Genomic DNA, 13,922 nt, shown 5'->3' on the forward strand with positions numbered 1-13,922 from the left:
TCATTTGTTGATCAGTTCAGTCTATATACACAATATAACATGTCAAAATCAGCCAGATGATAGAAAGATTGGATTAGTTGGCTTTCAGATACATATGATTTATTATCTTGGTAGTTTTGACATCTCTCTGCCTGATTTTCATCAAACACTCCTTTCTGTTTCATGCCGCTATCTGCATCTCTTCCAGTCTGTCTTGTGGCTGTTATTGAGATGTGAAAAAAGCTGGAACATGAAGTGTGTATCATTGCTATGCCAAGCTTAACCTGCCTTGACTAATCCACAATGACATCGCAGATGTGTGCAGACTGCTGAAATATAGCTAATGATTGCTTTGTAATAAAAAAAGGGATGCATATTTTTGATTTATGCATAGATGAAGTAACCATGCCTAATTGGTAAGAGATATGAAGGGTAATGTAATAATACTTACAAAGAGGGGGCATGACTAATATATAACACCACTAATATGAGCAGATAGCTGAAATGTGCACTAATATATTTGTCTAGTTGCTATGCTGTTATTCACATTTATTATGCCAGAGATGTCGAGGCTGCCTTTAATGACATAACTGTCTTCCTTTCTTTTAACTAGGCCTAATGAAATGTCCCAGTGGCCCTCAGTGTCCAACCTGCGCTTCACCCAGTTCCCTTCAAAGACAGGGCTTGCTTGATCAGACTCACCTGTTGTGCATCTCACCTGTCATTGCATCTTCAGGAAGGGACACACCTTTGGAGACAGAAATGAGTAAAATCCAATCAAGTGAAAACTTCAGAGAACCGTTAGGGACTGCCTCTCTGGGTCTGTCTGACCAGCAAGGGAATAGTGTTGATCTGAGTTGCAACATCACTCACTCTTCTGACTCTCAGGATATTGCTCCTCCTCAAGATCTCTCTGTTTCCTCCTCTTCTCCTCTCCCCCTCGCTGTGTCACTCTCCCTGGAGTGTCCTGTGGAGAGAGAGAGCTATGAGAACCTGTGGAGAATCCTGGCTTACTACAGTGAGACTGCAGTTCACCTTGAGAAGGAGCTCATGCTGAGCAAAGCCCCAGCATTGGCCTACCACTATACGCAGGTAGCAGAGACAAATGGATATTATCACACTGGAGTCAAAGCTTCTGTTAAAGCCAGGCCACACTGGTTACTACAGCCAGCGATTAGCATCCAGCTGAACAGAGCGCAGTCTAATGGTCACAAAGTTCACCTTATATATTCAACAAGAGTTTCTGCTCATCCTGACTCTACTTCTTATCCATCAGCGTCTCACCCATGGGTTCTGATTTCAACTAATCATACCACCACAGCACTGGCAGCAGTAGCAGGCAGTAAGGTGGAGCTCTCCTGCCCTCTTCTAAGTTCTGGTAACCCCATAATACAGTGGATTCTCCCAGATGGAACCAAGCTCATCTTCCCATCTAGCAGCCTGGATGGTAGGTTCCAGGCCTCAGCCTCTGGTTTGCTTCTACAAAAAGTAAAGCTCTCAGATGCTGGGCTTTACTATTGTGTAGTGCAGGCTGGCACAGATGTAGATGTTCTCCCCCTACGCCTGGCAGTGGAGCAGTCCTCTGTTCCACCCTCAGGAGAGCAAGTGGGACCTACTGTCACTGGAACAGATGGGGAACCTGTCAGTTTGTCCTGCAAGGCATCTGGTTCACCTGCACCTCATATGAGTTGGGTGTTGCCAGACCAAAATATAATATGGTGGGGACTGGCTGGATCAGGTGGACTCAGTATACAATCAAATGGGAGTCTCTTTCTGCCTAACCCTTCACTGAGGGACACTGGTCATTACCGCTGCATTGCAGTCAACCAGTATGGTAGTGACTCTCTCTCCATGAAGCTGGAATTAAAACCAGAACATCCCCTTCCACTCAGGACTTCATTTCCCAGAGGGCCACAGTCAGCTGCTGGCCGGTCAACCAAGGTACGAGCACCTTTACTTTTGGAGGAAGGATCAGGGGATGAAGAAGAAGAAAAAGAGAGAACTCCTTTTGGCAATAGGAAGCATCTGAGACCTCTCCAGCCTCCCCCAAACAGACGTTATCCAGTTGGGAAACCCCGAAGACGTGGGCCTTTTAGAGAGGGCCCCCTGAGAAGAGGAAGGCCTGTATCCCCCACTGACCAGAGGAAAAACCAGCATAACAACAGACATAGGGCAACCACAAACAAGCAAAGGATAGACCCTCAGAAATGGGCAGACCTGTTGGCTAAGATACGTCAAAAGACTGCTCAGATTAATAGCAACAACCAACCTACTGCAACAGGAAAGCCCACACCTGAATCAGTGGGCAGAGACAACGACATAGACACAACAAGACTTCAGGGAGCTGATGATACACACAGAGGCAGAGTTGAGAGCTCAGAGGTGGAAGAAGAAACTGAAGGGTCCTCTGTAGATGACACTGTTCTACAAGAGGAAGGCCTACAGCCCATCCATCCTGTGCTCACAGAAACAATAACAGACACAGAGAGGCCAACAGAAACACAGACAGATATAGAGGACAAGACACACACACACACACAGATCCCAGGCCCACAGTCAGAGACCGTGACAAACCCAGAAACACAGAAAGAGCCAGTCACATCTAAGCCAGTTTCTGGAGCAAATGAAATTGTCCCAGAACCAGCTGAAGGACCTGAGCAAGAAGTAAACCCCAAACCATCTAGAACCAGGCCTGAGGACCCCCAGCAGCGACTCTTACCTAATTTGGTTCCAAACTCTAGAAGGCAAAGACCTTGGAACTCTCGCAGGAGGATTGGAGAGCAAAGACAAATCATTAACAGGCCTAGAGCGCGACCTTTGACACCACCTCGACCTCTCCCTGACCCTACAAACCAGAGGTCACTAACCATGACACCTGACAAATCCGCATCAACAACCTCATCTGCAGCATTTTTGACAAGGAACGACCATACTAGGACTCCTGCATTGGGCGTACCACTGAACCCTCTGCCTGCCCCTGTTTCTTACACTCTTGGTATGCCCACTAGAGAATCTGGCTCCCCCTCACTGACTCCCTCTCCTCCCCACTTCTCCTCATTATCCTCCTCTCATACAAAGGCACATATAGACATGATGACTCACACAACCAGCATCCCAGACCCTGCAGAATCGGTTCTTTTCAACACATTGACACCAGCACCCACTCATTCAAATGTTGTGATTTCACAGACACATGTGCCACACACACACACCAGGACACTTACAGATGGTGTACAGACACACACAAAAACACACACAGCCTTAGGCAAACACACTGAAAGATTTCCAGGCAAACACATTAAGGAGGTGGAGTGGAATTTTTTGGATGTACCATATGCATCTCCCTCCATCACTCTTTCTGCCACTCACTCCTCAGTTGTTTCCACCACAGTCCCCAGTGCAGCTACAGCTACTAATGCAAAAATCACAACCACTCTAAAAAGTAGTTCTTCTAGAAGTACTAGCAGTACATCTACTATTATAACTAGGAAGGACACACTTCCGACAACGACTACAGTTACTCCCATGACTACAAATGCAATCACATTCACTACAACTACCAATATTATTCCAAAATCTAAGACTAACAACAACACTACAACTACCCCTACCTCTCCTATTACCACAACTCCTATTCTTACATTTACTACTCCCACTCCCACTACCATGTCTTCAATTAGCCCTTATGCTGCTGCTTTTACTACTAGTAGTACTGCTAGTAGTACTAAAATTTCATTCAAAGCTAATACCACAACTTCTAAACCCACTACTACAGCTACAGCTACATCTACTACTCCTACTACTAGCACTAGAATGATCATCTCAGCCAGAATTTCTTCAACCACTCCAAAAGCAGCTACTTCTCATACACCTAATACTACTACCAAAACAACAGCAACAAGTACCAGAGCATCATCCAAAGAGAGGCCAAGCACTGGCCAAGTTAACCTCCAAAGAAGGCCCAATTCTTGGACTCCAAACCAGAGTTGGTCACCTATTGACAGGAAAAACCCTGGAGCTAATTCTATCCCTGATTCACACAGCAGCAGGCCGCACTCTCCTTCATTACCTGCTGTCCCCAGGGTGAGTTTAAATCAAGCCAAATAACATAATATTGATATTTTGTGGACACTTTAAAGCGACAAGGTTGGGCCACAGTTAGTTCTTTGTTAAATTAATTGCTACATTTTCTACTGTTTCCCCATTTTTGTGTTCATTACTTTCAGTCATTCAATTCATTTCTTTTAAGTGCACATTTCAAAGTAGTTTTGCAGTTCATATGGTTATTTTTCTTTGTTGACAGCTATATTGAATTCCAATTAATATTTCTTTTCTAAGTGAGTGCTGGCCCAGAAACAACACACACACACACACACACACACAGTATGCTTGGCTGTGCAAGCCCTTGGGCAAAGGTTTAACCTAAAGAAGAGATGAAAAACTTATGTTCCATAATCAACAACATTTTGTGTTTTAGAGCCTAATCCCAATGAATTTAAAATAATCAATTGTTAATTAATTTTAAGAGCTGTGTTGGCATGCCTCTGCTGACTAAACCACCAGGTCCACCACCAATGAATCATTTTAAATCTGAGTAACGATAGACTGGATTAGTGCTCCTCTTCCACAACAATGCTTGAAATGCTTATTATTTGCAAAAGATATAATTAATAATGCAAATTATTAATTACAGTTACTTGTCACAAAAGGTTTTACTGAAGAATGTACATATCCATGTCTGTATCTGTTACTTATGTTACAAGTTTTTGCATAGCATGTGGCTGTGGTGCATTTAAGCTGGTGTTCATTTGCAGGTCCTCCATTCACATAGTATTTTATTAAGATGCTGCAGCTTAGTGGAGCCCCAAACTTGAGGTGTCTTCTAATTATAGCCATAGTTTAAAATGATTTTTTATTTCTATTATTCAATATTTTATTTGCTGTTATAATCTTTCTTCCAATTTTTTTATAGGCCCCAGCTGTGAGCTCCAGACCAAGAATTGCAGACCCACACATCAGGACAGCATCATTCCCAGCAGAGAGCACTGCCAGGCTGGCTTGTGAAGCTCAAGGAGAGCCGAAGCCCTTCATAACATGGACCAAGGTCGCCACAGGTACACACAATGCAAACAAGCATACACACATATTCAAAACAAAACACCCTTAAATGTATGAAGGTATAAATCAAGGAACAGTTTTATGTTCAATTTACATTCAAGTTAAACATCAAACTGGAGGCCTGTGAAATACGATTCATGGATTCAGTAAATTCTTCTAATTACTCAGTAAATCTGCTTCCTGGAACAGGCTCAAGGTCTGTATTTTTAATTATGCTGGGAGAGATAGGGATGAATATTTTTCATTCAAAAGTCAATTTTATGCATATGTGAATATACCTGTCATTTATATGGATAGAAACTACACTATAAAAAGCACAATAAATCAAGGTTTGTATTTACAGTATATTCTGATGTCACAGATTAAAAAGGAAATCTATGCTAGCTTTAGAAAAACTAAATGAATATGAACACAATTTACACTGATGATATAACATTAACACCCAGCATTTCCCACTAGCATCCACTGGCATGTCTTTCCCATGTGGAAAAGATATATTGCAAGAAAGTAATGGAACATTTTGTGCACTGTATCACTTACTTTATGCTGTGCAATGTTTAGTGCATCCCTGTGTTCCTCCTTTACTCTCTGCCACTTAATAACTGTCTAACTTTCTTTTCCAGTTTGTCTATTTTCTCTACACTGTCTCCTCAATGCTGCAGTGTCTCACTGTCTGACTGTGTTGCTCTTTGTCACTCTCTCTCTCTCTGGCAGGGGCAGTGATGTCAGTCCACTCCAGGGCTCAGCGTTTTGAGGTCTTGCCAAACGGCACCCTTGTTATCCAGAATGTTCAGCTGCAGGATAGAGGCACATATATCTGCAGTGCACACAGCTTTCTAGGTCGTGACAGGTGAGGATACTGATACCAGCTATGAATATTAATGCACTGTATACCATTTAATGAACATGGGACATAGTATTTTCTGTATAAATTACACATGCCTAAGGAAAACTGATCTGTGGGAAAAAAAGGTCATATTGTTAGAAACAGTTAGAAACCCACTTGCATTAACCTTTTTAAGCAGCCTTGCAAAATTTAGCATAAAATCTGTTTGTAAGCTGAAAAAAATCAACAGGTTTCTAGGTTGAAGACGTTTCACCTCTCATCCAAGAGGCTTCATCAGTTCATCTATCCAATCTCTGTAAGATTTATATTTGAAATGTGCAACCCACTATGTGTGCATAGGTTTATGTTCTTTCTTTGAAGATTTCAGATGGAGTTAAGTTTGCATGTCTTTGGGTGTTTCTTAAATGTATCATGTGACATTATCTTAATTGCTTCACATTTGTTTATGTGTTTCTACAGTAAACCGAGTATTTGTGTGCTTTGCTATTTCATGGCAGGTTACTAACTGCCCTAGAGGTGTGGACCCGCCCTCCTCGGATGAAGTTGGTGAGCTACAGAGAAGCCACAGTTCATCAGGGTGGAGAGCTGCTCTTGGAGTGCCAGGCGGATGCTGTTCCCACCCCTCTGCTGTCGTGGATTCTGCCTGATCGTTCTGTCTTGACCTCTGCTGCTTCCTCCGCCAGTCGCATCTCTATGAACACAAACGGAAGCCTCCATATCTCAGTAACTTTACCAGGTGATAGCGGAGTGTATCGCTGTGTAGCCTCCAACTCAGCAGGTACTGCCAGTGCCTCTGTGCATGTACACGTGTCCTCGTTGCCCCCGGTGATACAGCAAGCCAGAGAAGAACACCTGCTCTTGTCTCTAGGGAGGCCTGTCTATGCTCACTGCTCTGCCCGAGGTGCCCCACCACCAACTCTGCGCTGGCGAATCCCAGATGGGACTCTGGTCCGTCCATCCCAGTTTCTCCATGGCAACCTTTTTGTCTTGCCCAATGGGACACTGCATATTCAAAGAGTTGGGCCAAAGGACTTAGGGAGTTATGAGTGCACAGCTAGTAATGTTGCTGGAGCTGATAAGAGGACAGTGTGGGTAGAAATTGAAGGGGCAACAGAAAGAGGAAGAAAGGAGGGGGGTTCAGGAAAAGAAGAACCAAAAGCAGCTGTTACTGAAAAAACATCTGCTTCACTCACTAAAGACAAAAATGTGTCCATCCCTAGCCACCCTTCAAATCCATCTAACTCCTCTAAACTCTCGCCTCCATTACTCTCCAGGACTTTGCCGCTCACCCCAAGCTCCTCTTTTTACCTCCACCAGCCCAATTCCATGAACTCACCTCCTAAAATCAATAAAACCGTCACAGCCTCACCCACACACTCTACCAACATCAACATAACACACCTTTCCTTTCGCCGCCTACCTTCCACAAATAGGCCAGAATTGTCAGGAAATATTGTTAACAACACAGTTACTTCATCTATCTCTGACAAAAGCAGAAATTCAGCTGTTTTGCATCCCTTGCCCAACCCCCCATTAAGTAAAGCCCGCATTGTCTCTACGTCACCCTCCATCACTACTGTTGACTATGGGAGGATTTTGCAGCTCCACTGCTCTGTAACTGGCAACCCGTCCCCCATCATCATTTGGAGGACTCCCAACAGGAAACTGACAGACATGCACTTCAGGTACAGGAAATGTGGGTTTGTGAGCTTTTTGTTGGTTGGCTAGTTCTATCTTGTGGTAATTCCATTAGCCCTGTGTCTCATTCTGTGTGTTTGTCTTTCTGTCTGTTGTGTGTATCTAAATTTCATTTAAAGTTTTGACCGACGACTGAAGGTGCATCCTAACGGTACCTTGTCAGTCCAGGCAGTAACGGAGAAGGATGCTGGAGACTACCTCTGTGTCACACGCAACAAGGTTGCAGATGATTATCGCCTCCTGCATGTATCTGTGATTACCAAGCCTGCCAAGATTGCACCAAAACAACCACTCCATCAGATGGTGTCATTTGGCAAACCACTGAAGGTGAGCTCAGTAAAAAATCCTGCACTTGCATCTCTGCCTTACTCCTAATAAATACGGTATGTTTTTATTTTTAAGCAATACATGCCAGCAACTAATAGTTAAATTTTGCATAATAATTCAGTTGCCAACTGATTTTTTCACTGTTAACACACATTAAATACTTTTGATCAACATGTTTGCCATCTTTCTACAGCCACCAGGAACCATTTCACACCCATACAGCATGGGGTTTCCATGTTTTGACAGTCTTAGAAATGGACTGTGCCCCGGCTGAAACTGTCTTGAAAAGCATGATATACTGTAACAGTACGGCACTGCTCAGAAGCAAGTCCCAAAGTGTGCTACTCTGCCCCCAACCTGGCCGTCTATGCCACCATATTCTGATTGGCCGAGAGAAAACCTGAGCAACAGGAAGTGTCTCAGCTGAAGAGACCCACCCACTATTAAGAAAAATAAAAATGGAGATGGCAGCTCATTATTAAGAAATAAAAGGAAGCCAGTATAACAGCTATGTTTGTAGAATCCATGTTTGTTCCGTTCCATTCTTACTGTTCTTGTCTTTTCTGGTAGCACAGAAGACAGCACAGTGACATACTCTGCAAGAGCAACAATCATGCTGTGCAGTGGAAGCACAAAAGTGCACTGGAGCCAGGCAGGTTGGACGAGTAGCTGGCCAGCTGGCCTGAGTATGGGAAGGTTTCTGGTGGAAGTGGAAAGTTGGCTAAAATGGTCCATGGTCTCTTCTTGTTTGTTTTCTGGGTAATTTGGTTGTTTACACTTGCATCCCATAATGTCAAATCAACATCATATTTGCGCCACAGATTAGTTTGACTGTAAATATCCACAGTGTCACTTTCAAATACATCTGTCTCATTGCAGCAAACTTACACCACACCTCACACCTCCACTGCTGAGTGGGTTTTTTGTGTGTGTGTGTGTTATAGTTTTTGTTGAAGCAGTGCTATGTGTTGGCTGTCTGCTACCTCTGGGTGTGGTGCCAAAAATTTCCACAGCTTGCTTGATAAAACAGTGCTTCATATGTTTGAGTCAAAAAGAAAAGAAAGACCTGCCAGGTCACAGGATGCTATGAATCATCAGCAGTGGTCTTTGGGGGATATGCATAAATATTTAACAGCTCAGTGGAAAATAATGTAACATAGGATAAAATGCAAGCAAGACAACACTGGACTATTGTGGGAATTTGTTGCCCTTCACTTTTTATTTCATTTATACATTTAGGAGCTTGGAATAGTATTTTATGAATGCTTCTGAATTTTTTATACTCGCAGTTTTATGCTATTTTCTTTTTGTAAGAGCTTAAATATAGCCTTAATAAAAAGCCTAAAACCTTAAAATGAGCATTGATTGTGTTCCCTGCAGGTGGACTGCCAGGCATCGGGACTGCCTGACCCAACTGTTCGCTGGAGCCTACCAGATGGAACCATGGTGAACAGTGTGTTGCAGGGGGAGGACAGAGGGGGACGAGCAAGGAGGCTAACTGTGTTTGGCAATGGGACTTTACTGGTTCCAGTAGTGGGTATGGGAGAGGAAGGGGAGTACACATGTTATGCTGAAAATCAAGGCGGTCAAGACACCATGAAGGTAAAAAAAATAAAACATTTGTGCTGGGAGGTTATTTCAGAAATGCACTTTAGTTCATTACTCTATGCTTTAATTTACAGTAGCAGTCAAAAGGTTTCTCAGTTTAGTTCAGTTGGAAACAGTTCTCCTATATTAATGAATGTTTTAAATGAAAATATTTTACATTGAAATAAATATGTTAATTCCTTTATTCATTCCTTCAAGGTCAAAGTAAAGGTCATGATGACATCTCCTCCAACTTTCACAAATGACAGAAGGTACCACGTCATCAAAGTACATCAGGGGGCAACTGCCAGAATTCGCTGCCAGGTCACAGGAGATCCTCTCGCAACAGTGATGTGGTTTTCCCCGGTCCATCGTGTCATACCACGAAGGTTGGGCTCTGGTTATTATTCTGAGCGGGTTGCGGTGCTATCAGATGGAACTCTGGAGGTGTATCTGGCCCAAAAGGATGACAGAGGAAACTATACATGCCGAGTAAGTAGTTCAGCTGGGGAGAGGAGCATGGTGGTAGGCCTGGACGTGGAGGCTCCTAACCATGCATCGAGTGGCCAGGCGAGAGGAAGAGGTTGGAGTACTAGCAGTGGACCCAGTAATAGTAGATCAGGGGGGAACAGTAAAAATAATGTAGGGTTAATCCAGTATGAATTTACCAACGGAGCCACACACAAGCTGAGTAGCAATAACAGTAATAGTGATATTAATGGCAGGATAAGATACATTGTTCCAAACACTGGTGTTAACATAGCAAACAGTGGCTCTAATCCTGCCTTTAGGGGTTATAGTGAAAATGCATTCAACAGGCCTGTCAGTGGGATTATACCACACCTTAGTAGCAGTGTAATCAGCATCGGGGTGAGTGGGGAGAAGAATACAGGCATTAAGGCGGGTAACACTTTAGACAGAAATGAACCAGGCATTAAGAACAGCAGTCGTAATAGTGTAGCTATCAGTCACAACAGAATTAGAGGAGACGGTGTAGAGAATACTGGGAGTAATTATAATAAAGCCACTGTGGGAAAGGGTGGTAATAATATCCCTGGTAGAGACAACAGTGGGACAAGTAGTGTTTCTAGAAATGCTGGAATTAGTAGCAGTGTGTCTGAGAGTGGAGCTGATACTGGTACACTCAGTTACAGTAGGAGTCAAAACTCTACTCACACTGTTGTAGGTGTGGTAATGACAGTGAAACATGCAGTGAAAGGTCAAACTGTTATTTTACATTGTCCTTCACAAGGCCCCCCTCCCCCTCGTCTCACCTGGCTTCTGCCTGGTAATGGTGTGGTACCGGCTCCATATTATGGGGGTCGACTCACTGTGCACCGTAATGGGTCCTTGGAGCTGCGAGGTGTGCAGGCAAATGATGGCGGGACCTTGGTTTGTGTAGTGAGAGGTGAGAGAGGAGAGACGAGGATACAGGTGGAGCTGGTGGTCTCTGATCCACAGAAGGAGTCCAGATCTCCACCCAGGGAACCAGCTGTGGAAAGACCTCTTCAGAAAAGTGTTGGTTTTATTGAAGCACCTCAATCAGGAGCTGCATTGGATTCAGCCCAGTCCTTAAGCTCACAGGTAGTGTTATCTGAGGTGCTTCCTCCAAGAATCCCAGTCACTCAAAAGCATTTGCAGAGGGTCCTCAGTTTACCTGCTGTACCTCGTCCCCTTGGCCCTCCACCTCGCTCTGCTGGCCCTGTCTCAGAACCAGCAGTGATCACCAGAACAGCCCCCTTGGTAAGTATCATTAATGGAGAGACCCTTCGTCTTCGTTGCCCTGCTTCTCAAACCCCAGGGTATACCCAGGGATCTTTCTCATGGACCCTGCCCAGTGGCAAGGTGCTGTCCCGGGGTGAGGGTGGTGACCTGGACCGTTACCGAGTGCAAGAGGATGGAACACTAACAGTGCAACAGGTCTCTGTGTTTGATCGAGGCACCTACACGTGCAGAGCCACCAGTTACGATTCCTCCTCAGTTTCAGTCATCGCAGTTCCTGTCATCATCATCGCCTACCCTCCTCGTATCACAACAGGCCCCTCCCCTGTGACCTACACACGCCCCGGGGTTGCTGTGGAGCTACCTTGCCTGGCCATAGCAACACCAAAGGCAACCCTTACCTGGGAAACACCAGACCTGATACAGTTGAGGGTGATGGGTCAGCCGCGTATCTATGGCAACCACTACCTTAGTCCTCAGGGTTCCTTAGTGATACAGAAGCCAACAAGTATGGATACAGGATTTTATAGATGTATCGCTAAAAATGTAATAGGAGTGGACACCAGGGTGACCTACCTGCATGTTATATAATAGGGTGAAATACACAGGCACAGTAGAAAGACAGAGTCACTGCTCTGTACTGGTGAATGAACGTCTCAGCTATTAACACCATGTGTCTTTCATGCTCAAAGGAACTGCAAGGCTCCATTCAGGAGATACTCTTGAATCTCAGAAACACCACTATTAATATACAGTCTCATTTATGTACTTTTTAGATTTGATTTCCCAATACTGTATTGTTTTTTATATCAGGAGTTGCCTGGTTCTCTGCAGATTCAGTCAGGTCTTTGCTTCTACATGAACTAGGAGGACTATGCAGCTGGAGGTATACACACTACCTTTGTGCCTTCTTATCTGTCTATCAGCCTTGAAATGGTGCTCATGTTACACATGCAGTTAAAGTTCAACAAAAGGCAGAACATATTAAATATTGCTGCAAAAATGCAAATGCCCACATCAGTAGCTGTGGACTGCTACAGTGGACTCAGCTAACTACAGTATTTTGTTTTCTTTTGCAAAACTGGCTATGTTCTCTTGCCTTGTGTTAAAGTTTTTAGGAGCAGGCAGTATGGACAAAATTAATATCTGAGCAATCCAAAAACTACTTTTATATCAATGTATAATCTACTAATATTTACATCGTGCCAGGGAAATGTGTTCATTGATTTGTCCCCGATTCCATTTTGCACTGTTTCAAACTCAGTAAATACTAAATTCATTAATCCAACCCTCTAAAAACAAGGGTCCTTTACTAGGCTTTATTAGGCATCACAAGTTTATTTTAATACACAACAACAATTCAAAGTCCTTATCACAATGTACACAAATAGATAAAAAAAACATTAAAATGCAGTTACTAGGAACTTTAACACTATCACTGTAATATGAAATATCACTGACTCATTGAGTAATAATGACACCCTGCAGCTTCTGACCACCAGTTGTCTTTAACAACTGTCTACAGTGCTATCAGCCATGTTAATGTTCAGTATTGTGTAATTAAATCTAATCCTGTGTGATCTTGGTTGTTGTAAAATATTTCAATTTTTTGCAACTTGGTTTAAAATGTGTGAGTTAATATTTACTGTGTTTGCTACTGAAAAGATTTATTTTTTAAATAAACTACATATTACAAAGAGGATGAATTTTGCAGTTGTGGTGCATATTGTACGTAGCAAACAGTAGCTTAAATTGGCAGCGTTATTTGAAATGAACTGCCTTTACATTACATTGAACCTGTGAAATACATGATGGTGGAGGACTTTGGCCTTACGATTCACCCAAACATCAGCATTGTTTGGGATTTATGAGCCCCTGTCACTCTTCTTGAGACCTGTGAATTTCAAACAACTATTGTTCTACCATCATCGTTTGTATCTCTTATACTCACTGAGTTACTGGGGCAGAATGGGAGATGGTATAAAGCATTCATGTCAACACAGTAGACAGTTCTTTGAAGAGTGATCTTATTTTGATATAAATGTACAAGTGATTGAAGAGTTTGCCCTAAGTTTGTGCAAAAAGCAAGTAGCTCATTGTGTTTGTTTAATTGTTTGTTTTTATTTTGTAGTTAAATTATTTGTTTTTATAAAGACTTTGTTGTAAGACATCAGTATTTTGTCATAAAAGGAGAATTATTAGATATTATTATCTATGTTTGATGTCTCAGTAGCCACAGTGAATTCTTTTGCTAGTTTAACAGCTTCATTTTATAAATAAAAATGGAAAAGAATTGACAGTTTTGTTCAGAAATGTGGTACAGTTAGACTGTGTGTTTGTATGGGTGTGTACAGAGTGACCGTGAGAAAGTTACACACATTGTGGGAGTGCAAGAGTGAAAAAGGGAGCTTTTCCTTGAGTATGAGAACAAAAACTCTTTATCCCCAGCTCAGCTGTCAGATCAGGAAAAGAGTCATAACTATAGATGAGACACATGTTGATGACATCATATTCCTCTTCCTGGGAAATGCTATCAAACTCACAGCTCCCTGCAGAGTGACTCCACACGCCACCCTGTGCTAACACCTGCCAAGGGCTGATGAAACTGTGAATCCACTAAATAGCAATACTTTATATGTAAGAA

The 13,922-nt window shown here is 43.0% G+C and overlaps 1 protein-coding gene across 3 annotated transcripts in view; it reads left to right on the top strand.

Moving 5' to 3' along the window:
- LOC109964407 (immunoglobulin superfamily member 10-like) overlaps positions 1 to 13,313 on the top strand; it is a 17,784-nt gene extending 4,471 nt beyond the window's left edge. For 2 of the 3 annotated variants that reach the window (XM_020607697.1, XM_020607698.1), the window contains exons 6-12: positions 593 to 4,062; positions 4,952 to 5,093; positions 5,812 to 5,947; positions 6,442 to 7,629; positions 7,762 to 7,969; positions 9,350 to 9,571; positions 9,776 to 13,313. In XM_020607697.1, the coding sequence (XP_020463353.1) occupies positions 593 to 4,062; positions 4,952 to 5,093; positions 5,812 to 5,947; positions 6,442 to 7,629; positions 7,762 to 7,969; positions 9,350 to 9,571; positions 9,776 to 11,869 (7,460 nt within the window). In that variant the 3' untranslated portion in view covers positions 11,870 to 13,313. The remainder of the gene's footprint in view (positions 1 to 592; positions 4,063 to 4,951; positions 5,094 to 5,811; positions 5,948 to 6,441; positions 7,630 to 7,761; positions 7,970 to 9,349; positions 9,572 to 9,775) is intronic. The other variant, XM_020607699.1, reaches the window with a different exon arrangement.
- The last annotated feature ends 609 nt before the right edge of the window (positions 13,314 to 13,922 follow it).

Source organism: Monopterus albus, unplaced genomic scaffold, assembly GCF_001952655.1.
Source record: "Monopterus albus unplaced genomic scaffold, M_albus_1.0 scaffold88.1, whole genome shotgun sequence".
In the NCBI taxonomy this organism is placed as follows: Eukaryota; Metazoa; Chordata; class Actinopteri; order Synbranchiformes; family Synbranchidae; genus Monopterus; species Monopterus albus.